Source organism: Physeter macrocephalus, chromosome 20, assembly GCF_002837175.3.
Source record: "Physeter macrocephalus isolate SW-GA chromosome 20, ASM283717v5, whole genome shotgun sequence".
NCBI classification, from domain to species: Eukaryota; Metazoa; Chordata; class Mammalia; order Artiodactyla; family Physeteridae; genus Physeter; species Physeter macrocephalus.
This window is the reverse complement of record NC_041233.1, coordinates 20,196,691-20,223,901: the sequence shown is the minus strand read 5'-3', so window position 1 is coordinate 20,223,901 and position 27,211 is coordinate 20,196,691. Positions and strand designations below refer to the sequence as shown.

General features: G+C 40.9%; 1 protein-coding gene, 1 long non-coding RNA gene and 1 other non-coding gene across 6 annotated transcripts in view; 1 reads left to right on the top strand and 2 right to left on the bottom strand.

Annotated features, from left to right (window-relative positions):
* Window positions 1-3,668: 3,668 nt before the first annotated feature.
* LOC114484582 (uncharacterized) lies at window positions 3,669-14,565 on the bottom strand. The gene is made up of 4 exons (XR_003677679.2): window positions 14,463-14,565; window positions 11,577-11,603; window positions 5,781-5,864; window positions 3,669-3,955 (listed from the first exon to the last, which is right to left on the bottom strand). It is a non-coding gene; the product is annotated as an uncharacterized lncRNA (long non-coding RNA).
* TRNAS-UGA (transfer RNA serine (anticodon UGA)) lies at window positions 14,466-14,547 on the bottom strand. The gene has a single exon. It is a non-coding gene; the product is annotated as a tRNA-Ser (tRNA).
* Window positions 14,566-14,858: 293 nt separating the features above from the next.
* The window catches only part of CTNNA3 (catenin alpha 3), a 1,750,900-nt gene continuing 1,738,547 nt past the window's right edge, over window positions 14,859-27,211 (top strand). For 3 of the 4 annotated variants that reach the window (XM_028481834.2, XM_028481842.1, XM_055081014.1), the window contains exons 1-2: window positions 14,859-15,210; window positions 17,256-17,350. In XM_028481834.2, coding sequence (XP_028337635.1) covers window positions 15,165-15,210; window positions 17,256-17,350 — 141 coding nt within the window. In that variant the 5' untranslated portion in view covers window positions 14,859-15,164. The remainder of the gene's footprint in view (window positions 15,211-17,255; window positions 17,351-27,211) is intronic. The other variant, XM_028481840.2, reaches the window with a different exon arrangement.

Genomic DNA, 27,211 nt, shown 5'->3' with positions numbered 1-27,211 from the left:
TGCGCCACCAGGGTAGATATTTTTTTGTGTGTTTGAAGTTTTGTGCTTTTCAATGATGAGAGTTAAGCCTTACAGCTAGTTTCAGAGAGGAAACAAGAAAGTGACACAGTACTGTAGGTGTTTAACAAGGGCTTGGAAAGAAGGATTTTTGTTTGCTTAAAGGAAGACATCAGAACTGTAGATATGCATGTATTGTTGAAGCCCTGAAGAGAAATGAGTCAGGGAGAGCACTTCAAACACAGGCAGGTTGGTTTCTGCAATGAGTATCAAATGAGATTTTTCTTTAGGAGTGGTTTCATTTCAGGATAAAGGGGAATTTCACAGTGCACAGTTACTGTGTGAAAAATGTGTAATCTGGTATCTAGAAATTTTGGCAGAGTGGTAGATACGTCAAGACTTTGGCATTTTGGTGAAGTAGTTTTACAAAAAGTGTGGCTTTTATTTTTTTTTTGGTGGTATGCGGGCCTTCCTCTGTTGTCTCTCCCGTTGCGGAGTACAGGCTCCGGACGCGCAAGCTCAGCGGCCATGGCTCACGGGCCCAGCCGCTCCGCGGCATGTGGGATCCTCCCCGACCGGGGCGCGAACCCGGTTCCCCTGCATCGGCAGGCAGACGCGCAACCACTGCGCCATCAGGGAAGCAGGGAAGCCCATGGCTATTTCTTTATAAGGTGATTTCTAAGATCTTTTCTATTCTAAATTGCTGTGCGTCTCTGAGTAGAATTTTTTTCTATTCTATTTTAAAAATTATCCAACGTAAGTTCTATCTAAGCTAAACATTGATGGAAGGTATGACAAGAAAGTGTTAAGACTTTTCTTCCAGCAATATATTCACATGGTCCCGTAAAAAAAAAAGTTCTCTCCTCAGATGACCACAAGATGGCAGCCTTGGGCTAGTAGTAGCAGAAGGGTCCCCCCTAACCCCCCCCCACAAAGCATTTGTTAGTTGCTGTGATGTTGCAAAAAGAATCCAGATCTGGTTGTTTCTTTGCCTCTGCACCTCTACAGTGTGGTCAGCTGGTATCCTTGTCCACCACAGACATTTCATGAATAAAACCTACAAGAAATCTTAAGCAATCCAGCAATTCTGAAAGTTGCTCAGGCCAGTATGCTGTTGTCAATGCTGTGTGGAAGAGAAATACTTTGTTCACAAAGGGAATGTGTGTGTGTGTGTGTGTGTGTGTGTGTGTGTGTGTGTGTGTGTGTGCGCGCGCGCGCGCGCGCCAAGGACCACTGGTTATCTGAAACTTTGTGGTCATAAGTAGGATTGATGCAGAAGCTTAGAGATGTTAGTAATGATGTTAATAATGAATTGTGTCACTGTAGGTTGAAGGTTACCAACCTTCAACAGGATAGGGACAGGTTGTTTTGTTGACCACTGAATCCCTTGAATATAAAAACGTTGCCACACTTTGACTACCTTCTCTACCCAATTCTGGTCTTATTTGAACTGTTTCCTCCGCAATGACACTTTTGGAGAATGGACCCAGAAGGACCTCTTACTGGACTACACTCCCCCTCCTCCCCATTCCCAGCCTCTTTTCTGTCTCTATCTTGACTATTTTCAGTACAGATATACTTCCTATCCCAAGGATCTATACCAGTGTTTTATTTACAAAGTGTGGTCATTAGACACCCCTGCATCTCAATCAATTAAAAAAGTGTAGATTCCTGGGCTCACCTCATATTTATTGAATCTGAATCTGCAACATTGAGGTGCAGGGATTGTGTTTTTAATGATATGTCATAGGTGATTCTTCTAATGTTTGAGAATCTCTGATATAAAAAGAACCCCTCACTGCCCTGGATTCTGGTGGGTCAAGGAAGATACTTCCTCAAATAGCCTGTAAAGTAAGGAAAGAGAGAAGATGATGATGATTGATTATGATGATGGTCTATATCATAATAGACCCACATGTATCTCAGAATCAGTCAGTCAAGGCCAGCTACCCCCAATATCTCCCAGGACAGATGCTGGATCATCATATTGCCAATAAAAACAGAAAGTAACATGATTAATTACTGCAATCATTCAGGTTGAATTTAGTTTTGCAAAAGTTCTTTTAAATGCTGGAACACGGGGCAAGGAGGATACTAGGGGAGGGGTGGATAAATCTTATAATCTAATAGAGTTACCCCAAAAGTAGATGTTAAGACGATAACCCTTAGCTTGAAATTCATTAGCCTCTATCCTTTGAAATTGCTGTCTTTTCACCATGACACTCAATTGTTTTCAGTAGGGATTCTCCCAAGGGTTAATTTCAGCAGCAGTTTTAGGGACCAGTAGCTGATTCACTAGAAAGTCAGAAATTGAGCAGCAAGTACAACTAGTAAACAAATGTATGGTAAAACATAGAAACTGTAATACTAATCAAAGAAAAACAGATCAAATAAAAATGAGGAGTGTGCTTACCTGTTAAATTAGCAAAAAAAAGCTGCAAGTGAGAATATTCAATGTATATAAGGGTTTCGTGATTCCAGCTTTCTTATGCATTATTGGTGGCACTATACATTGGCACAGCTCTTTAGCAATGCAGTTTAGGAATATGTATTTAAAGACACAAAAATGTTCATATTCTTTGCCTCAATATTCTCATTTTTGGAGATGTAGATCCTAAAGAAATAACATAAAACATGGAAAAAAGCTTATATATCAGAGATGTACATCACATCACTACTTAACATTATTGTTTAGCAAAAAAAAAAAAAGCAGCCTCAGTGTGCAACAATTGATTCGTTAAATTTGATGTAGTTACTGTTTAGTTTGTTAGAGAGACATTAAAACTCATGATTATGAAGACAAACGAGCAAAAACCTTATGAAATAATTTTAATGAAAAATATAAAATATACTATATACTATTGTTAAAAAAAGAGGCAACAGGATGCAAATTGAGTCACCTGTGCTAAGCCTACATCATCAAACTGAAACTTAATACCTAACCTAGTTGCAGATTCAATCTCTCCCTAGAATGTAGTTTTAACTAGTCGGTTCGGAATTCTCTGGTCAGCAAGAATGAGGTAATCTGCCACATAACCCTTTTCCATCCCCCAAAGGAAGATGAGGTCATTCACTCTTTCCTCATCCCTTCCCCCTTTGCCTATAAAAACCTTCCATTTTGTACAGCTCCTCAGAGCTCCTTTCTACTTGCTAGATGAGGTGCTGCCCAATTCATGAATTGTGCAATAAAGCCAATTAGATCTTTAAAATCTACTCAGTTGAACTTTGTTTTTTAATACTATATTATTTCCTGTGTATCTCTCTGTGTTTGAAATAGTCAGTGATTTAATTTTAAATTTATTTGTTTATTTTTATTTTTGGCTGTGTTGGGTCTTCGTTTCTGTGCGAGAGCTTTCTCTAGTTGTGGCAAGCGGGGGCCACTCTTCATCGCCGTGCGCGGGCCTCTCACTATCGCGGCCTCTCTTGTTGCGGAGCACAGGTTCCAGACGCGCAGGCTCAGTACTTGTGGCGCACAGGCTTAGTTGCTTCGCGGCATGTGGGATCTTCCCAGACCAGGGCTTGAACCCGTGTCCCCTGTATTGGCAGGCAGATTCTCAACCACTGCGCCACCAGGGAAGCCCAGTGATTTAATTTTAAATGCAACTATGTACTAAACTATATACATATAGAACAGGAAAGAAATAGACCACAGTGATAAAGTTGGTGTGTTAAGGTGCTCAGTTATGAATTATTATTTTTATTTTCTGTTTTCCAAGTTTTATGTAAGGCAGGGTCCTGGCTATCTCCTTTCCCCCCTTCAGACCCACTCTCTGCCCTGTTTTCAGCTGCAGAGACTGATCAGTGGCGTTTGGCCGATGGGGAGGCCCAGTCAGAGAGTAGGGGGAGGGAGAAGAGTGAGCAGGTTCAGCCGTCTCCCTGCAGGATCACCATGCATGACTCCTCTGGAGCAGCCCTCTCCTCAGAACTCTCTTCTGGGTTCCGGGGGCCACTCCGTCTCCTTATAAAAGTCATAACGTGAGAACTGTGAGTTTCAGTTTTACTTGGGGCTTACTGAGGACTACATCCTGGGGGACAGCCTCTCGGAGAGCTCTGAGGAACTGCTCTGAAGAGGTAAGGGGAGAGGCCAGTATATATGTGATTTTGGCTAAGGAGTAAGTACAACCCAGCACACATCTCAGTAGAAGGTTGCTGCTAGTCATGGGGAACAGATATCTCAGTTAATTATTTTTGTGCTTTTCCAAGTATGGGAAGATGCAAGAATCCGGGTTCATAAAATTTTTTTCCTGAAATATAACTATCTAAGGGCCTGTTTTGCCTGTTTTCCCAAAGCACAGAGTGCCTCATCCTGTCCTTAGTCCTGAATTCCTTTCAGGGTGTCCTGTAGGTCAGTGACTGCAGTGGCTACTGACTTAATCCTTGTAGAACTGGATGGTAAGGGACATTCTTTTTTTTTAAAATTTATTCATTTATTTTATTATTTATTTTTGGCTGCATTGGGTCTTTGTTGCTGCGCGTGGCTTTCTCTAGTTGCGGCGAGAGCGGGGGCCACTCCTTGGTGCAGGGTGCGGGCCTCTCACTGTGGCCTCTCTGGTTGCGGAGCACGGGTTCTAGGCGCGCGGGCCTCAGTAGTTGTGGCTCGCAGGCTCCAGAGCGCAGGCTCAGCAGCTATGGGGCACGGGTCTAGCTGCTCCGCGGCATGCGGGATCCTCCCGGACCAGGGCTCGAACCTGTGTCCCCTGCATTGGCAGGCGGACTCCCAACCACTGCGCCACCAGGGTAACCCGGGGATATTCTTTATTTGCACCACTTTGCTGTCCCTTGTGGTTTTTCTATACCCTCTCCATACCTTTGAAAATAGTCTTTTTTACTAAACCCATATAGAATTGCCGTAAATTGAGTGTGCCTTCTGTTTCTTGCTGAGATACTTACTGATACTCTATTAAGCATTCCCTTTTATTTTCTGTATTTCTGAGTCTTTGACCTCTAGGGCCTTACTAATCCTGGAGACATTGTCCCTCCCAGGCTAGCCAATTCCTGGAGACAGTAAACATCTCATCTGCAGGCATGCCTTTTGTATGCAAATGAACCAACCCTGAGCCCACACCCCTACCACCTCAGGGCCACTATTCCCAAGTCCTCATCACTCCAGGGCCAGATACCAGGCAACTAGGAACAACCCTTATATACCCAAGAGCCTGCTGAAATCATTCAAACTAGCCAATCCTAAACCTGTTTACCCTGCCTCACCAGCTCCTTCTCACAGAAACCAAAGTAGAGACTAGCCCACATTTCCCCCTTGCTTCCTCTACTCTGGACAGACCCAGAGCTTCCCAGCATTGCCCCACCCCCATCCCCAATGGCTTAGCATGACTCCTCCCTTTGGTAACTGTTGCCAACTAAAAATTGTCACTTTCCATCTGCCTTTACAAGGATTAGGTCACAAGCCACTGCAGTTGCTGAGCTTCAACACACCCTGAAAGGAGTTCGGGAATGAGGCACTCTGTGCTCTGGGAAAAACTGGCAGAACAGGTATTCAGATAGTAAGATATTTTCAGGAGATTTTATGAGCCCAATTTCTTGCATCTTCTCATATCTAGAAAAGCACTAAAATCATTAATGGAGACATTTGTTCCTCATAACTAGCAGCAACCTTCTGCTTAGATGTGTGCTTGACTACATGTATCTCTCTTCACTAAACTTATGTATAATACTGATCTTCCCCTTGACCTCTTCGGAGCAGTACCTCAGAGCTCTCCGAGAGGCTGTCTCCCAGGCTATAGTCCTCATTTTGCCCCCAATAAAACTTAATTCACAGCCCTCACCTTGTGCATTTCTTTTCAGTCAACACTGCGAATAACAAATTATCTTTTCAGTGGTAATCTCCGGATCTGTTGTCTTCACCATACCTGAATAATAAAACCTACATGTTAGAACAGATATAAGCATTTTGATACTTTTATCATTTTTTTCAAATATAATGCCCACCAGAACCTGTGACATTGCAGAAGAGTCATAACTGGGAAATATTATAGCTGTGTGGTGGGCTTTAGCAGAAAAGATGTGTTAAAAAAAAGAGGCCCCAAATGAAGTCATTTGTCCCTGAAACAGCAAGACTTAATTGCAGTTTCAACTCCTCCCAGAAATGTGTCCTTTTAAACAGTCAATCTGAAATTTCCTCATCAGCCCTACTGAGGTAACCTGTGTGACAAAGACTCCTACCGTTCCCTTCCCCCCAAAGAAGTTGGCCTGGCCTGAAACAGTCTTTTCTTTTGCTATTACCTTTTTGTCCCACCCCATTCTGCCTGTAAAAACCTTCCATTTTTGTACAATGCCTCAGAGCCTTTCTATTTACTAGATGGGATGCTGCCTGATTCAAGAATTGTTGAAGAAAGCCACTTAGATCTTCAAATTTACACAGTTGAATTTTGGTTTTTGACAGATGAAAACCTCTCCTTATTTCCTCAATAGCCAAATATTCCCCTCAATGAGAATGCTATAGTAATAGAAACAGATAATGAAAAAGAGCAACTAAAAAATTGAAACATGAAGATATAGCCTAGTCAATGGCACGTTGGGTGTTTTATAGAGACAATCTTGAGAAAAATGGTTAGAGGTTTATTTTCTTAATGAAGCTTAAAAAGCACTGGGGATAAAAACAAAGAATAATTTAGAAAGATGTACTACTTGAAGTTGGTGCTGATGTATTAATACATGTTAGAAATGAGTGGCCAGGAAGCATCAGTCTGCCTGAGCTGTGGTCATTTTTCAAGCCTGGATGAATGTGAGGCAAAATCAAATTGTCACAAGTAGATTTGAACGATATATTGGCTAATTTTCATGGCCAAAGCAAGAACAGGAAAAGCAATAGATAAGAGTGTCTCTGAACCTCTTTGCCAGCATTTAAGAAATAAATTTGTTTCTACAGTGAATCCACCCTCAAGTCAGTCTTGCAAAGTAGTTGGGACTATGCCATGATATTAATGTAGGTACTGAAAAAAATTCATCAAGTCATCCATCTTACCCCTGAAAGTTTCTACAAGTAGAAACAGGAACTGAGAGTGGGTCTGGTGGACCTCTCATCACTCCCTTGCCTTACAAATAACCATTGTCATTCTGCAGGGAAGGTTCAGACCTGCATTCTTTGTAACTCCAGACTTTGCTGTCCTTTTTATGAGCCAGAGGCCTGGAGCACTATCCCCAGAGAGCACTGAGTTAGCAGAGGCTGTGGTCACTGTGGTCACAGAAATTACTCTTGGAGCATCTTGAATTGTTAATAAAAATTCCAGGAACCCCAGTAATTACTGGGTACAATATGGAGCTAAGCAGAGGAGAGGGGAAACAGAAGGGGGAAGGGAAGGGAAAATTTCCAAGAATTGACTCATTTGAGATGTCAAAAGGTAAATGAGTACTTTTACTTCTAGTCCTTCCTTTCCCCTGGAAATGGAATAGATTAGCAGAACGGAGGCTTCCCCTTTCTTTCTAGGGTATTTGTGTAGACTATACCTTTTAATTTAATTTAATTTTATTTATTTTTCAGCTTTATTGAGGTTAGACTATGTTTTTAGAACTGTTTGATTTCTTGAAGCCAATTCTTGTTATGTGCACAAAGGGCTGATCCCTTTCTCTCAACTGTACATGAAAATGGATAACTGGGATTAAGATCCCTCCTTTAGAAAATGTCATATATACAAGATTTTCTTCGAAGCACTTTTTTTTGTTTTTTTTTGGTAAAATCAAAAGATTGGAAACAACTTTAATGGTCATCAATAAGGATTTGGCACAGATGTAAAAAACAAACTTATGGTTACCAGAGGGGAAAGGGTGGGGGGGAGGGATAAACTGGGAGACTGGGATTGACATATAACACTACTATATATAAAATAGATAACTAATAAGGACCTACTGTATAGCACAGGGAACTCTACTCAATACTCTATAATGACCTATATAGAAAAAGAATCTAAAGAAGAGTGGATATATGTATAACTGATTCACTTTGCTGTGAAGGTTCTGGGTCACTCTGATGTATTGAGATGAAATGATCTTAGAAAACATTCACTCCCAATTTTGTCTCATGCATATATTACTGATGTCCTTTCTTGATATCTTTATGTTAATGGAAATTGTAAGATATCATAGATACATATAAACTGGAAAGAATGAGTAAAATGTTAACCAGCCTCTTAACAATGTCCCAATTAATTGTATCTTAACAATTATAACTTGGAAAAACTTTCTTTTTATTATACTGGGGAGAGTCCTCTAGAACAGGGATTGGTGAACTACAGCCTGTGGGCCAAATCCAGCCTTCTGCCTGCTTGTGTAAATAAAGTTTTGTTGGAACTTGGCCACATTCATTTGTTTATGGCTTCTTTCATGTTACAAAGGCAAAGTTGAGTAGTTGCAACAGAAACCGCATGACCTGCAAAGCCTGAAATATCTACTAGCTGACCTTTCATAGAAAATGTTTGCTGATCTCTGTAGTAGAGGTGTATACCAAAAAGTACGGCATTTCTGTGCTCCAACATCCTAATACACGTTATTTCAAAACACTGACAGTCTTTCTCCACTGATGTATGTATCTTAACATCTGGAAGATAAACACTTTTTATATGGACACTGTGTATACTTATCTTATGTGGTGTCAGGTGAAATATGTCTAAAATTCCCTCGCTGGACAAATACTCTGAGAATCTTGTCTCAAATGAATATGTTTGGGAGGGAAACATATCCCCCAAAAGTGTTTGGGAATAAATGTGATATGAAAGAACAAAGGGCTCTGAGATCCCTGGAATGGGACCTGGGATTGATGAAGGGACGAGGCGGGGGCTGTGCCCTACCTCAGTACCTCAGTGAGAATCTTACCAATCCCTGACTCTTCTCCTTCCCTGACCTCAGGCAGCAGAGAGCTTCAAGAGCATGAAGCCCATGGGCCATGTTCTCTGTCACTGGAGTCTTCGGAATGGCCTAGAGATACCAATGGAGACCTGGCCTTGCTCACTCATGCCTCCCCTGGCGGCCCAGTACCAGGCAAAGCAACTAAGGTAAATCTAAGTCCATCCCATCCACTCTTTTAGGCCTCAGAATCCAGTCCATGAAAGAGTGTCCCCAGACCTAGGACTAATGAGAAGTGGGAGAGAGTGGGAAGGAAAAAGAAATAACTAATTTCCTGTGACATCCAGTTTACTAGCTTGGGTGAGCTTGTCTGATTAACTTCATGTAGACTGGGAAGAAAACTAGTCATTAGAACAAGAGCTGAAAGTCCTAAGTTTTCTCCATCAGTGCTTCAGACAGAAAAAAGTCATCTGTTTTGTCTGAAAATTCCAGTGTCAGAGGTTCTGTCACTCTAACCCCTGCAGGAGCTAAGACTTAGGTATCATTGTTAGTTGTTTGCATTCTAGCATTTAGAGAGAGCCTAAGACCAATGTTCTTGGGGACATGGGCACATTGGGGAGAAGTTCCTTCAAAGGTGGGCATGGGGGGCTTGTGAAGGCCAGAGGGGACTTGGAAAACAAGCTTTACATGTGTCCTAGGCCAGCCCTATCTCTCAAACCTTTTTTCCCCTGCCTCAGTACACAACAGTGCCTCCAGTAATGAAACCTCTGGGGATGAAACTCCTTTACAATGAACACGATGTGTTAAAACAAAATAACAGCTTCATAAATCATGCTAAACAGTGCTGCAATATATCAGATGGTTCAGCTGCAATATTCCTGCTGATCTATGCAGTCAGGGCACAAATCTATTCAGGCACAGTTTTTTTATTTTTATTTTTTAATTTTTAATTTTTTTGTGGTATGTGGGCCTCTCACTGCTGTGGCCTCTCCCGTTGTGGAGCACAGGCTCCGGACGCTCAAGCTCAGCGGCCATGGCTCACGGGCCCAGCTGCTCCACGGCATGTGGGATCTTCTTGGACCGAGGCATGAACCCGTGTCCCCTGCATCGGCAGGCGAACTCTCAACCACTGCGCCACCACGGAAGCCCCGGGCACAGTTTTGATTCATCCTCAAAGCTGAAGGAAAACAGTCTACCCGGCCTCACTGGAGACTCTACCTTCCATCCTTCAGGTATTCTGAGACCTCTTGCTCTCTGATCTTCCCAACCACAAAATTCATTCAATAAAATTATTTATTGAGGGTCCACTAAGGACCAGATAAGGAGATTTAGTGGTTAAACACACACATACATCCCACACCATATGTTCACATGCAGGGAGAAATTAAGCAAATATTCATACTAATGTATCACATAGTATGATAAGTGTTGTGAAGAAAAAGAATAAAATGGTATGAGTTCAATAAGAAGGGGACCTGACCAATTTGATGGAGAGGATTACATTGGAACATATGTAAAATTCCTAAGGTGGGAAAGAGTTTAATCTCTTCAAGAAACTAAAGGAAAGGACAGTACATCTTGCCAGAATGAGTGGGAGAAGCCCAACTGTATGCCGGCAGGATCACGGGGAGCCGTGGGGTCATTCTAGGGATTTTAGTCATTATTGTAAGAGTACATGGGAATCCCTAGAAATGTTTTCAGGAGGACAGTTATTAGACCAAATGTGCATTAATTTTTTTTGTTTGTTTTTTGGCTGCGCCACACAGCTTGCAGGATCTTAGTTCCCCGACCAGGGATTGATCCCACGCCTATGGCAGTGAAAGTGCTGAGTCCTAACCACTGGACTGCCAGGGAATTCACAGTGCATTAAATTTTTTTACTTTAAGTTTTAAGGACAATAGATTAAAGGGGAGGAAGAGTAGATGGGGGGGAGACAGGAGGCTGAGAAGTAGTCGCCATGAGAGGTGATGTTGATTTAGACTGGGTGGTAGTGGTAGATCTGGAACAAAGTGGATTCTGAGAATATTTAGGGGTAAACCCAGTGGCACTTGGGTTGGATAGGAAATGAGGTGAGGGATAGGAAGTATCAGGATGATTCCAAGTGGGTGTGTCCTGCTCTGTGGCAGGAGATGCTACAAACTGGAAGAACATGGAGAAGGACTTGGATTTGGAAGGGAGGGATGGTTATGAGTTCGGTATTTGCCTTCAGATCAACTGATTACAATTTACAAAAAATTCCCTTCGGTCCATCTACACTGAAAACCTTTCTGAACTCTGATTGGGAAGTTGCAGGATTTATCCTGTATTAATAGAAGTGGGTAGAGAAATATTTGGTGGGACAGGAGGCTTTGGTATCATATTTATAACCTCCTCTGCCTTCTAAGGGTAGCTCTGATTGCTGGGCACACTGAAGCCAGTGCACAAGGACAAGGCTGAATTACTCTGTATCCTAAAAGAATGAAAAAGCTGGGGTCTTGAGGGAAAATCCTTAAGGTCATGCACCATGTGCAGTTGGGTTGGAAAAGGCAGGCTCCAGGGGATGCACAGGAGAGTGAAGGGGCTGGGGGACTTGGCTGAAGAGAAATGTTGAGGTTGTGTCCTCTGAGGAGCGCACTGCAGAACCTCTTCCATATCTCCTCTCTAAAGTCTTTGGTGGATTTTCCTTTGCTCGCCATGGAGAGAGCTGACATTCAGGTTACACGGCGGCCAGGGTGAAAGTGAACCACTCTCAGGGAGATGGCCATGGGAGGTGACCAGAGAGATGGAGGTCTGTATGCACTTACCTCCTGGTTCAATCTGCCCTTTCAGTGCTAGAAGACAAGGGAACAGAAGAAAAATAAAAAGAACGCAAGGAAAAAATAAGGAAAGGGAAGGCAATGGAAAGGGAAGGAGAAGAGGATATTGTATATTAAATTAACTCATGCTAAGGGCAAAGGTTAGTGACTTTCAAAAGGAGGAGAGCAAGTTGGCTTGCTCCCCTGCCCTTTTTTTGGGGGTATTCTAGGGATGGAGTGTGGATTTGTGTGCTGATTCAGGTATTTATTTATTCCTTCATTAAAGATTTATCGAGTACCTTTTCTGTGTGAGGCAGGGGTACAAAGATAAGAGACATGATCCCTTTTTATGTTTGCAGGAAATTTACTCTTTAGTGGGAAGAGAGGCAAACAGGCAGAAATAGATCAATGTGAGCCTTGCTATAATAAGTAGCAAGAATAAAAGAATAAAAATGGGGCTTCTGGGTCAACCCTGGAAATTGCAGGAATGCTTTACTCAGAAGGTGGAAGAAAGAACATGAATTTTCCCAGCAGGTAATAGTGGCGTGAAGAGGGAAGCTATATCTGATATTTGGAAGAAAATAAATTGACTGGGGCTGATTTAAGCAGAATACTTACTGGAAGGATATTAAATAGTTCACAGAATTGCCAGGAGGGCTAAAGCCACTTTTGGAAAATGGGACAGGAGTAAGTTAGGCTAGGCAAAGCCCAAGATCAAGGCAGAATGACGCCACAGAGCAAGTTGGGTATAAACACTACTGTCGCTGCTGCTGAACAACTGTAAACCCCAATTGCAGCCCTGGTGCTGCCGCCCTTAGCAATCCCTGCAGTTGCCACTATGGCCTCTGCACACCACCAGGGTGGATCCTTACCCTCCCTGCTTCTTTGCATTAATCTCTCTGATTGAAAGTTGGAGGTGGGCACATCTGATTGGTTGGGCCTAGGTCACATGCTGCCTCCCTAGTGGCAAGGGAGTCTGGGAAGCTAATAAGTGGCTTTTTCAGCTTCTGTGATGGAGATGGGGGGAGGGGGAGCAAGGATGAATTAGAGTCTTACATGTAGATTCAGAAAGAGAGCCAGTCCTCTAACTAGGAAGGGAATTCAAATGACAGGCAGTCCTCTTCTCCAAAGGAAGGGAGAAAGTGTTAAGGCAAAAGAAGGATTACGTACAGGTAATTGTATGTGAACATGTCAAAAGGTTCAAAGGCATGAGCCATCATACAGTGCTGGGAGGCCTTCTAACAAAAGGAGATGGGAGAGAAGAAAGGCAAGGCTGGGAAGGTAGACAGGGGACTTATTTTGAAGGCCTTTTGACTTTCCTGTTAGAAGAGTGTGGAAGATACATTTGGTTGCCCACTCAGTACCCATCCATCTTTCTTCCTTACCAGTGGAATTCTAATTTTGACTTAGGTAGCAATACACTCAGCTAAAAACACTTACTTCACTAGAATTCCTTGTAGCTAGTGGTAGCCATGTTACACAGTGCAAGTAAATGACATATAAACTGAGGGGTATACTCTCTCCCCTTTCTAGCTGAATACTGATGTGAGGTCTGGAGATTTGGCAACCGTCTTAGGACAATGAGACAACAGGCAGGGGATGAGGCCTATGCATTAAAAATGGCAAGCAGAAAGCTGGAAAGAGCCCTGTTCCCTGTTCCATCTGAGAATTGCCTATTCCCAGATTTCTTGAGACAAACCCCTTATGTATTTAAGTCACTAGAGTTAGATTTTTCTGTTAATTACTGCTGCATGTGATCCTGACTGAAAGAGGGAAGGAAATCAGCTAGGAAACTAGTACAGTCATTTATAAGTGACTTGAATGGGGGCAGAAGAGGAGGGGATTGGCAGAGAGGAGGGACTGAAGATGTGAATGTGGTGAATGTGTATGTTCAGTCAAGTCTCAAATGGGATGGGGGCTGTGGATGGAATCTACTTCAGGTACCACAGAAAGCTATCCATAGCCTTAAGGTGTTAGGGAACTCTATAAGAACACCTGGGAAGCATGGAGTGGGAGGGAGATTGTGAAAGTGGGTGAAGGGAGCAGAAAGGGGATGTGTAGGGTCTCAAAGAGTAACCTCATGATTTCCTTTTATTACTAAAAAAAATACTGGATCAATATACACATTTTAGAAAACTCAGTTAAGCAAAAAACTATCTGTTAAGAAAATTAAAATCCCCCAAAACCCACCACCCAGAGATAATAATTACTGCTAACATTTTGGTTATTTCTTTCCAGCCCCCATTCACTGTCTATTTTTTTCTGCCATTGTTGCCACATAAACGGTTATATAAATGAATTGTTTAACAAAAATGTGATCATAATATATACTGTTTTCCAACCTGTTCGACTTTTTGCATTTAGCAATGTATTGGGAAAGTCTTCCCATGTCATTAATATCATTTTAGTGGCTACATGCAGTGTTCCATCATGTGGATCTACCTATCATACTTTAGAAGTTGAACTTTTAAAAGTTTTTATTATCTCCCATTTCACACCACTTTTGGATGTGGTGGGGGAACCGCTGAAGGTGATTCTGGGATGGAAGGAAAGGTAGCATTAGCCTTGCCATCAGTTTTAATGAGATGATAGCTTGTTCTGGCTGTGATAGCCTGAAAATTGCCACCAATATTTATCTTCATTTTATTTTTATTTTGTGAACAAGGAACAAGATTCTAAAACTGTTAGTTACTATTTAGTATAAAGGGAATAAAGACTATTCCCATTCGTGTAAACAGTGTATGTTTACAGCACTGACATTTACTGGCTTTTCTTTGATAAATTTAACTTCTCTGCAGTCGGGCCATTTAGCGGGCAGTTAGGGGGAATACAGCCAGAAGAGTACGGATTATCATGACAGCATCTGTTGGAAGTGGGTAAAAAGATGTAATTTACCTTCGCAGCGAGCAGGGTTCGAACCTGCGCGGGGAGACCCCATTGGATTTCAAGTCCAACGCCTTAACCACTCGGCCATCGCTGCTTCGGAAAAGAAGAGAAGGCGGAAACACTTTAGTGTTAAAACAACTGGGCACATGCGCACCAGCCTCACGAATGGGCGGGGCTTACAACCTCCGCGAGCTCTGCTGTGTGGGAGGTGGCTGGGGCTGACTGAGCCAATTGCGGGAATTACCCCGTGAACGCGAAGAAATAATAGAAACTCCCTTAAGTAGTTTAAGTAAACGCCTTTAAAGGAGGGTCTTAGAAGCCCTTCCCTGCGCTCGGAAAATCGAAAGTCGCAACCCTGCTTGGCTTCCGGTCTCTGACCTGGTTTTTTGCTCTCCCGCTTCCTCATTACGTCACCGAGAGAACTGTGAAACAAAGATTCGTCTCGCTCAGTGCTCCGGGCCCGCGCCCTGGAAAGTTTCTGCGTCTCCGGCTGCGTTTGTCGCGTAGGTCGCGTCGAGCTCTCCTCTTTCTGCGGAATGAGAGGGAGGTGTGAGTGAAGGCGTGAGGAGTCGGCCTCTGCCCGTGGGCTCGCTTCTCGCAGGCTCCTGCTCATGCAGTCATCTTTCATTCTTCTCCCCACAATGTCTCCCTCGTTGCTGAGCCCTACTGGAAGATATCGTGTCCCGAGTGTTTCCCAAGCTTTCTCAAGTGATGGGGAGACTTGCAGGTGGTTTGAGAACAAAGTTCTGTGCATTAGGTCAGCATTTTACCTTTAAATGCCATTAATTTCCTCCCTTGTTAGCTACTGCGCTAGGTGCTTCATTTACGTTATTTCGTTAAAGTTCTCAGAACTGGGTAGGTCTGTACCATGGTAGCTCACCTCAGAGAATGAGGTGGGGAACGAGGCACGAGAATTGGCGCCGGTGATACCAGGGCGCACGCGCAGCTCCGTAGCACGTGGCGCCCCGAGACCAGCAAGTTGTTTGTTGATGGAAGATTTACAGAAAACAGTAGGGGCCTTTTACTATTTTAAGTATTTTTAACTGTTCAGGGGAACCTTTCCATCTTTCTCACAATGTTACATTTCATATTAAGGCAGGAAGGCAAATCCTTGCCCTTTGGAAGGCCAGATGTTAAGTGACCTCACTTGATACTTGGGTGAATTTTCTTGAGACTTTTCAGTACCATTTCTCTTAACTAAATAAAGGTGCTAAGTGTCTAAATGCATTTAATTGTGGAAGGAGAGCAAAATACTTGAGAATTGTAAGAAGAAGTTTTATCTAATTTGAGATTTTGCATTTAGAAATTTTGTTTTTAATTTGGCAGAGCTACACGGGTGGTCTCCATTTCTCTATGAATATTATATGGGAGCAATGTTATTCCTGACATTCCCAGGCATAAATTTTATCTGTATGAACGTTACTTACACTTTTCCAATAGGATACTATCCAAGAAGAAGTAAAGTTTTGTCTTTTTTCTTTTTATCTCTTAGATTCTGTGTGTGCTGAGATAACCTATAATTTAATCTTACTATTTTATTAGTTGTATCTTGAAGTCTTTTAAAAATTCCTATCTTCTGTGCAGTTGAATGATAATATTTAACGGAAAGTTCTCTTACGCTTCCTTAACTTCCCCTTGCTCTTTTAAGAATTTTCTTCACTTGCCTAAAAGCTTGACAGTAATGGGAATTGATTATGATTAAAATAGTTCAATCAGAAATTCTACTGAGGTTTTTTTTTTTTTTTTTTTTGGTGAGGGGAAAGGAAGACAGCAAAGGAAAAGAATACATTACAAAGTTAATGTGTACTTGGTAAGAACAATTGTGATTAATTTTTCTTTGCAGCATTTCAGAAGTGAAATGCCTTGATTTAACATTTAATTTTCAGCTTATTTGAGTTACTGTAGGCTTTAAAAAAATCAAATTGCCTTTTTAAATGATTTATCATATTGCTGAAATGAGCCAAGAGATCAAAATTATTATAGGTTTTATTTTTAAAAAGTGTGGATTTCCAAATGAGTTCTTTTCCAACCTTAGGTCTTTAGCATTGCCATTTAATGTAGTGAGTGGCAAGTAACAGAAAAAGAAGCAAAAGGCATATCTTCTAACCCAATTACGGCTTAAATATATTATCATTCATGACAATAACATCATAAAAACTGGAGTTGCAACCATGGACATTTTACTTCATAAAGGGCCCCTGTGATTCTGATTGCCTCCTCCTCCATGCCACCCCCAGATTCTGTTCCTTTGTGTGGTAGCTTTTATTAAGCTAATTTGGGGGTGGAAGGCAAATATTTGTGGCTTTGACTCAGAAACTTTCTTGATGCCACTTTCACAGAGAGAATACTGAGAGGGATGGTGCATATGTTTGGGAGCAGTGTGACATTTCTTTGTTCTTTTATAGCAAATCAAAACTTGTGTTGAATTATTTTGGTGTTTTTTTTCCCCTGGAATTTTAATAAGTCAGAATTTTAATGCTGGAAGAAACATTAAAGCTAGTCCAATCCTTTTATTTACAGATAGGAAACTGTGGCCCATGAGTGGTTGCCCAAGGTCACATAGCTAATTAGTGGCAGAGTCAAGACTATAATTTGTTGTATTAGCCTAGTGTTCTTGCTAGATTTTGTTGCCCTCATGTGTTCTTTGTTAGTCTCTGGCTCAGTGGCATGTAGATCTAGAAGTGGGTATATGGCAGTAGAGAGAGCCAACGGTAGGGGAGAGTTGTGAGTTGAATGTTGAAAGCCTATGAAATGTCAGACGCTGAATATATTGTGGTGGATGATTTTTGTTCTTTTTTCCAGTATCCATCCTCCCAACGGGTAATGACACTTCAATTGCACTTAAGGAGGACCACCCCTCCCCACTGGATGCAAACTCACTTCGCCTGTTAATCAAGGTATCCCACCCTGCTCTGGGTAAGGGGTGGGCATGTGACTTATATTGGTTTTCTGTTGTTGCATAATAAATTACCACAAACTTAGTGGTATAAAAGAACATGAATTTATTAACAGTTTCTGTGGTTCAGGAGTGTTGTCGTGGGTTGACTGTGTCCTCTGCTCAGGGTCTTTTACCAGTTTTCAAGGTGTTGACTGGGACTTTGGTCTCATGTAAGGCTTGGGGCCCTCTTCGAAGATCACACTTGTTACCAGAATTCAGTTCCTGTGGTTGCAGGACTTGTTGGCTGTCAGTGGAGGACCTTTCTGAGTTCCTAGAGCCTGCCCATTGTACCTTGTTATGTGGTCCTCTCTACAGCATGGTAGTTGGCTTCTTAAAGGCAGCAGGAGAATTGCTCTCTAGTCTACTACAGTAGAGTTTTATATAATATGATGTAATCACAGCGGTGACTATTCATCATATCACAAATCCTGCTCAACTGAGTAGGATTATATAGGCTGTGTACAGGATGGGCAGGGATCTTGGGGGCTATCTTTGAATCCTACCCACCACACAACTCAAGCTGGGCCAGTCAGAGTCTCTCAAAATCTCTGTTCTTGCCATTACACGATTGTATTTTTATGGGCATCCTACACAACACACTCACATAGTAACCAATGAGAGGTGATCAGAGTGTGGAAATTTAAACTTAGCTGCCTTGTAAGCTTTTGTACTTCATTTGAAAGGAGTAGAGTTGGCAACAACTGCACAGTTTGAGAGGCTTAGCCACCATTGACGATTCTTGATTTTAATTCTATATTGATTGGAGAATAACTCTAGCTGTACATTTGTGACAACATATATAAGGGGCTTAGTTCAGGTTAGACAAAAAAAATTACTAAGTTATTGGCAACAAAACCCTCATGAAGATTTAGTTGTTAGATTACAGGCATCATGAAAAGTGATGGAAGTGATTATCATGGAATTACTACACTGCAAATGACTGTACTTTTGAAGTCTAAGCAATTAGTTGTGGATTGTTTTTTGGTCATTATATTGCTTATACATACACGTTTTAAGAAGACTGGAGATATATCCTAGTCAGGACTAGAGCAGCTTATTTATAGGATTTTCCTACCTAATCAGTCCTCCAATGCCATGACCAATTAAGAAATACAGTCAAGATTGATGGGATCCTCTTTCCTTAAAGGATATGATGCCAGTGTAATATTCAGCCTTGAGTTCTCCAAGGTAGTATCCACTGATTTTGGAACATCAGAGATCTGGACCTACCAAAGACATCTTAATATACTGCCCAGTTAAATATCAAAAGGGCAGAATAAATTTATTAAGGATGAGATCTTATACCCAGCTTATTTATAAGAACTGAATTGATGCCTTATAAAACTCTCTGGACTGGCTCTATCTATAGAATTGATGGTACTGGGGTTTCCAGGTGGTTTATTTATAAAGACAACTGAAATTATAAACAGAGATCATAAAAATAATTTTAAGAATTATATCAAAATACAGGTATGATCATTGGATTATGGTTAAAATTGACTGGGAAACAACTAGACTCACAGACCAGTTTTCTTATAACTTTAAGGAATTATAACTATAACACTGTCCTGCTTCTTTATAAAAGAATGCTGTCTGTTATTAATTCTGATTTCTCTTTGGGGCTGTTATATAGGAAAATCAAGTGTTGACCTTAGGGAGTTCATCTATGCTCATGCATTAAATATACAAACTTGTCTCCTAAAGCCGTGTTTTGGGAGTTTTTGTTAAATAGCAATACATAATTAATGAATTCAGTCCCCCCACCCCATAACTACATTCCTTTCCTCTCCCTTCCATGTTTCTATCAAATGTTTCCTGTTCACCCAGCATGTGGGAGAGTACTCGTGATTCATGAAAATGCCTAGTACAGTGCTTAATTTTTTAGTAGGTACTTGATACTTGATAGTTCTCTTTTTATTATGAAAACAATATAATAATGTTAATAAAAAGTTTGAAAAAATAGAAAAAAACTCAACCTGACCCACCTAAGCCTTTTTTTTTTGTATTTCTGCTTTGTCTTTCTCTTTATACTTACATATGTTTTTGCATAGTTTTAATTGTGCGTGTGATATTTTTTCTGCTTTTGTTTTATAGAGGTAGATTCATGTAACATAAAATTGACCATTTTAACCGTTAGAGTGTACACTGCAGGGGCTTCCAGTACATTCATGATGTGCAACAATCACCATTATCTACTAGAGAACATTTTCATCATTCTAGAAGGAAACCCTGTACCCATTAAGCACTCATTCCCCACTTCTCCACTCTCTCCATTCTCTGGCAATCACTAATCTGTTTTCTGCCTCTATAGGTTTGCCTGCTCTGTACATTGCATATAAATGGAATCATATGATGTGTGGATTTTTTTGTCCAGGTTTTCACTTAGCATGATGTTTTCAAGGTTCATATGTGGTTATACAATGTATCACTACTTCATTTCTTTATTTTTGTGTGTTTGTTTTGACAATAATTTACTGTGTTGGCTTTAAAAATTGTGATAAAATATGCATAACATAAAGTATGCCATTTTAACTATTTTTAAGTGTACAGTTGAGGGGCATTGAGTACAATTACAGTGTTGTACAACCATCACCACTATCCATTTCCAGAACTTTTTCATCATTCCAAATGAAAATTCAGTACCTATTAAATATTCTTCCCTCCCTCCAGCCCCTGGTAACCTCTGTTCTCCTTTCTGTCTCTATAGGTATCTCGTATAAGTAGAATCATACCATATTTATCCTTTTGTGTCTGGCTTATTTCACTTAACATAATATTTCCAAGGTTTATCCATCTTGCAGCATGTATCATAATTTCCTTTCTTTTTTGGCGGAATAATATTCCAGTGTATGTGTATAGCACCACATTTTGTTTATCCATTTGTCTTATGATGGATACTTGGGTTGTTTCTATCTTTTGCTTATTGTGAATAATGCTGTCAACATTGGTGTACAAGTATCACTTCATTTCTTTTTAAGGTTGAATAATATTCCATTGAATAGGTATACTGCATTTTGTTTATATACTCACCATTGGGTTGTTTCTACTTTTTGGTTATAATTATGAATAATGCTGCTATGAACATTCATGTACAAGAATTTGAAAATCTGTTTTCAGTTCTCGTGGGTAGATACCTGGGATTGGAATTGTGGGGTCATAGGGTGCCGCCAGCCGCGGCGGGTCCTCAAAGTGCAGCAACAATCGACGAGAGGGGGTAGGGAACTGAAAGCACCAAGGTATGGGATCAGAAGGGCACAAACAACTGATGGTTGCAAGGCAAGTTTAATAACAAAGCATAGTCATATATATATCCCTAAAGCAGGGACTTTTCACAGTCATTTTGCCCTAAAGCAGAAACTTTGTATAAACATTGTTCAATAGAACTGGTCTTTTATCTCGGCTTAGTCGCCACCATATTTGCAGGGACTTTGCACAGTCATTGTGCCCTAAAAGAAAAGAATGCCACTGTCTCTCGGGCTTGGTCTCAGCGCCCCGGGGCGCGGCGCCGCGAACATCCTGCTGCTCTCCGGCGCGGGCTGGCTCTGGGGAGCCGGAGCGCGGAGCGGGTTTATTGCTTGTTCCACAAAGGCACCAACTTCCCCTCCAGGGTTGCTTTTCCTAGCTTTAGGGAACAACCAGGGACTCTCAGTATCTGAGCAGGTCCCTGGAGCGATCTGGCCAAAGGCCATCTCCTTTTTTACGTTCATACCATAAAGTCCAGGATGCATACCAAGGAGAGTACAATCGGGCTCTGAGGCTTATGAGGGTCTTAATGGCGCATTCCTCAGAGGGCAATGCTCGGCACAATAGGGTACTTGTATGTTTAACTCTTTGAGGAACTGCCAAACTGTTTTCCAGTGGCTGCATCATTTTACACTCCCATCAGCAATGTATGAGGGTTCCAATTTTTCTACATTCTAACCAACACTTATTTTCCATTTTTAAAAACTATAGCATCTTAGTAGGTATGAAGTGGTGTCTCACTGTAGGTTAGGTTTGTGTTTACCTAATGACTAATGATGTTGAGCTATTTCCATGTGCTTATTGGCCATTAGTATATCTCCTTTGAAGAAATGTCTATGTAAGTCCTTTGCCTATTTTTTAAAATCAAAAAATTAATTGATATATAACATTGTGTAGGTTTAAGGTATACAGTGTTGATTTGATACATTTATATTTTGCAATATGATTACCATCATAGCATTAACTAACACCTCTATCACATCACGTAATTATTATTTCATTTTTTATGGTGAGAAAAATTAAGATGTAGTCCCTTTGAAATCTGTAATACAGTGTGTTTCCTATAGTCACTATGTTGTGCATCAGATCTTCAGGACTTATTTATCTACTAGTTGCAAGTTTGTTCCCTTAAATAACATCTCCCCAATTTCCCTACCCCTAGTCCGTGGTAACCACCATTCTAGTCTCTATTTTCACGAGTACAGCTTTAAAAATATTCCACATATTAGTGATATCATACAGTATTTGTCTTTCTCTGTCTGAGAAAGACATTACTTAACATTATGCCCTCAAGGGCCATCTATGTTGTCACAAATTACTTTGCCCATTTTTGAACTAGATTTTTGTGCGGTTCCTCTTTTTGGTGTTAACATAACTTAAAAATATATAATATTCTCTGTTTCTGTCACCGTGGTTATTGTTTTAATGGTTACATGATAGTCCGAGTGGATGTATTATATTTCATTTTCTTATTCTTTTGTCTCTTAATCTTCCTAAGTCAACATCAGTTCCAGACTGTAGATGGTTATGTTATTGTGTTTCTATTTTGCACATACACTCTTTCCCAAATTTGAGATATGTTAATGCACCATTTTTCAGATGGCCCTCTGCAGAACACCTGCACCAGGATTACCCAGGTGAATGTGTGCATGTATGTATCTGTGTGTGTGTGGGGGGCATGTTGAAAATTAACATTTCCAGGCCTTGTTCTAGGCCTTTCATATTAGAATCTGTGGGGACATTGCTCTTCTTTATTTTTTTTTTTAAATTTTAACTTAAATTTTAATTTTTTTGGGGGAGATGTTGCTTGTTTTTAAAAACAGTGATACATATTACTTGGAGAAATACTATGTACTTTTAATAAAGCTACATTTTTCCATTTATCCTACCTTAAAAATATTTCCATGTTGATATGGTTAGCCAGCTACATCATCACTTTAATGTCCATATCGTAGGACATTTAGATTATTTGTAGTTATTCATGGTTACAAGCCATGTTGCTTGCTTCCCTGTACACATGCATCTTTAAATACTATACTGGTTATTTCTATGGGAAAAATCCCTAGATATGCAATTTCTGGTCAAAAGTATTTATATTTATATATTTATTTTATTATTATTATTTTTTTGCGGTATGTGGGCCTCTCCCTGTTGTGGCCTCTCCCGCTGCGGAGCACAGGCTCCAGACGCGCAGGCTCAGTGACCATGGCTCACAGGCCCAGCCTCTCCGCGGCATGGGGGATCCTCCCAGACCAGGGCACGAACCCGCGTCCCCTGCATCGGCAGGCGGACTCTCAACCACCGCGCCACCAGGGAAGCCCAAAAGTATGTATTTTTAAAAAGGTATTGGTACTTGTTGTCAAATTGCCCTTCAGAGATGTCTTCCCAATTTGTTTTCCCACCAAAAGTATCTTAGTATCTGTTTCTCTGCACTTTTGACTTTCTTATGCCCACACTCTTATCATTCTAATAAATTTTGATAATGAACAATAAAAAGTATCTTCTTGTTGTTTTGATTAATTAACTGTTATGTGAATTCTCCTTTTTGCAATAGGTAAAATCCTTCATATTATTTTCTTCTGCTAGATTATTCACTTTTTCAGGATCAGATATGTTTTTGAGTCTTATGTTTCTTTGTATGGGTCCTTACTGGAGGCTTGTCCTAGGTAAGCACTCAATAAATTTTTATCTGTTTGATTTGAATTCCCAGCAACAGCAGATTCTTCAACTCTCGCTTCCAAATTCAGAACACGTTATATGATTGTTGACCTTTCAGTCCCATCTGCACACTGATTCTGACCATAGTCGTGGTCCGTCTTCACACAGTTCTTAGGTTAATATTTTTTTAAAAAAGACAATTAATTTGAATTAATTAAAATGTAGCATTAATATCTAAACAAAGGTTAAAGGAAGTTTAATTGATTGGCCAGAAAAAGAGAAAGGGAAAGAGTTATTTAATAATATCTCAAGTCTATAAGTGGGTATTACATAAATGATAGAAGGAACTGAAACTGCTCCTGGAAGAGTTTAGGCTGGACATAATAAAAACAATCCCAGTGTGGTTGTTATGAGACAAAATAAATTCCCTGTTGGAGGGTAAGTGTTTTCTGAAAATCTGTCTCCTTCTTAATGGTCCAGGTGCAGCTTTTTCATGGAAAGGGAAACTTTTAGTCTGAAGGATAGGGACTGTGGCTTCTGCTTTTGTTTTTTAATCTCTTAAGGCCAGTGTCAAATTTAGGTTCTGGCCACGAGGGAGCTCCCAGAATGTTCACTTATAAGTGTTTCTAAAACATCAGTGGCAAGTAATGGGATGGAGGTGTTTTCCTGAATGGCTCTCAGGAAGAAAAGTAAATATGGTAGGAAGGAGTAAAACACTTGGAGTGATGGGAAGGGCTAATCATGGGGTATTTGTTGGCAACATGCTCCAGTAATGAAAGATGTTGCTGAGATTGGTTCAAGATGGTGGAGGAGAAGGAGGTGCTCTCACTCCCTCTTGTGAGAGCACTGGAATCACAACTAACTGCTGGACAGTCATCGACAGGAAGACACTGGAACTCACCAGAAAAGATACCCCACATCCAAAGACAAAGGAGAAGCCACAGTGAGATGGTAGGAGTGGCGCAATCACAATAAAATCAAATCCCATAACTGCTGGGTGGGTGACTCACAGACTGGAGAACACTTACACCACAGAAGTCCACCCACTGGAGTGAAGGTTCTGAGCCCCACATCAGGCTTCCCAACCTGGGGGTCCAGCAACGGGAGGAGGAATTCCTAGAGAATCAGACTTTGAAGGCGAGTGGGATTTGATTGCAGGACTTTGACAGGACTGGGGGAAACAGAGACTCCACTCTTGGAGAGCACACGCAAAGTAGCGTGCGCATCGGGACCCAGGGGAAGAAGCAGTGACCCATAGGAGACTGAACCAGACCTACCTGCTAGTGTTGGAGGGTCTCCTGAAGAGGCATTGGGTGGCTGTGTCTCGCCGTGAGGACAAGGACACTGGCAGCAGAAATTCTGGGGGGTACTCCTTGGCGTGAGCCCTCCCAGAGTCCGCCATTAGCCCCACCAAAGAACCCGTGTAGGCTCAGTTTGGGGTCACCTCAGGCCAAACAAGCAGCAGGGAGGGAACCCAGCCCCACCCATCAGAGGAGAAGCAGATTAAAGTTTTACTGAGTTCTGCCCACCAGAGCAACAGCCAGCTCTACCCACCATCAGTCCTCAAGTGACTACCAAACTTTATCCCTAACGTTGCAAACTATCCCCTTATCTCACCCATATTCAAGAAACTATTCAAGTTAACATGGTATATTAAAAGATTTCCAAATTTGGTATTAGTTTCAACCAAATCAGAAAGCCCCAAGGCCAGATAGCCTCATTCACCAGAGGGCAGACAGCAGAAGCAAGAAGAACTACAGTCCTGCAGCCTGTGGAACAAAAACCACATTCACAGAAAGATAGACAAGATAAAAAGGCAGAGGGCTGTGTACCAGATGAAGGAACAAGATAAAACTCCAGAAAAACAACTAAATGAAATGGAAATAGGCAAGCTTCCAGAAAACGAATTCAGAATAATGACAGTGAAGATGATCCAGGACCTCAGAAAAAAAAATGGAGGCAAAGATCGAGAAGATGCAAGAAATATTTGACAAAGACCTAGAAGATTTAAAGAACAAACAGAGAAGAACAATGCAATAACTGAAATGAAAATTACACTAGAAGGAATCAACAGCAGAATAACTGAGGCAGAAGAACGGATAAGTGACCTGGAAAACAGAATGGTGGAATTCACTGCTGTCGAACATAATAAAGAGAAAAGAATGAAAAGAAATGAAGACAGCCTACGAGACCTCTGGGACAACGTTAAACGCAACAACATTCACATTATAGGGGTCCCAGAAGGAGAAGAGAGAGAGAAAGGACCCAAGAAAATATTTGAAGAGATTATAGTTGAAAACTTCCCTAACATGGGAAAGGAAACAGCCACCCAAGTCCAGGAGGCACAGAGAGTCCCGTACAGGATAAACCCAAGGAGAAACATGCCGAGACATGTAGTAATCAAAATGGCAAAGATGAAAGAAAAAGAAAAATTATTGAAAGCAGCAAGGGAAAAATGACAAACAACATACAAGGGAACTCCCATAAGGTTAACAGCTGATTTCTCAGCAGAAGCTCTACAAGCCATAAGGGAGTGGCATGACATATTTAAAGTGATTGAAAGGGAAGAAGCTACAACCAAGATTACTCTACCTGGCAAGGACCTCATTCAGATTCGATGGAGAAATCAAAAGCTTTACAGACGAGCAAAAGCTAAGAGAATTCAGCACCACCAAACCAGCTCTAAAACAAACGTTAAAGGAACTTCTCTTAGTGGGAAACATGAGAAGAAAAGGACCTACAAAATCAAACCCAAAACAATGAAGAAAATGGTCATAGGAACATACATATAGATAATTACCTTAAACGTGAATGGATTAAATGCTCCAAACAAAAGACATAGAATGGCTGAATGGATACAAAAACAAGACCCATATATATGCTGTCTACAAGAGACCAACTTCAGACCTGGGGACACATACAGAGTGAAAGTGAGGGGTGGAAAAAGATATTCCATGCAAATGGAAATCAAAAGAAAGCTGTAGTAGCAATACTCATATCAGATAAAATAGACTTTAAAATAAAGAATGTTACAAGGGAGAAGGAAGGACACTACATAATGATAAGGGATCAATCCAAGAAGAAGATATAACAATATAAATATATGTGCACCCAACATAGGAGCACCTCAATACATAAGGCAACTGCTAACAGCTATAAAAGAGGAAATCAACAGTAACACAATGCTACTGGGGGACTTTAACACCTCGCACCAATGGACAGATCATCCAAACAGGAAATTAATGAGGAAACACAAGCTTTAAATGACACAATAGACCAGATAGATTTAATTGATATTTATAGGACATTCCATCCAAAAACAGCAGGTTACACTTTCTTCTCAAGTGTGCATGGAACATTCTCCAGGATAGATCACATCTTGGGTCACAAATGAAGCCTCAGTAAATTTAAGAAAATTGAAATCATATCAATCATCTTTTCTGACCACAATGCTATGAGATTAGAAATGAATTACAGGGAAAAAAAGGTAAAAAACACAAATGAATGGAGGCTAAACAATACGTTACTAAATAACCAAGAATTCACTGAAGAAGTCAAAGAGGAAATCAAAACATACCTAGAGACAGATGACAATGAAAACACGAGGATCCAAAACTTATGGGATGCAGCAAAAGCAGTTCTAAGAGGGAAGTTTATAGCATTACAAGCCTACCTCAAGAAACAAGAAATATCTCAAATAAACAATCTAACCTTACACGTAAAGGAACTAGAGAAAGAAGGACAAACAAAACCCAAAGTTATCAGAAGGAAAGAAATCATAAAGATCAGAGCAGAAACAAATGAAATAGAAACAGAGCAAACAGTAGCAAAGATCCATAAAACTAAAAGCTGGTTCTTTGAGAAGATAAACAAAATTGATAAACCATTAGCCAGACTCATGAAGAAAAAGAGGGAGAGG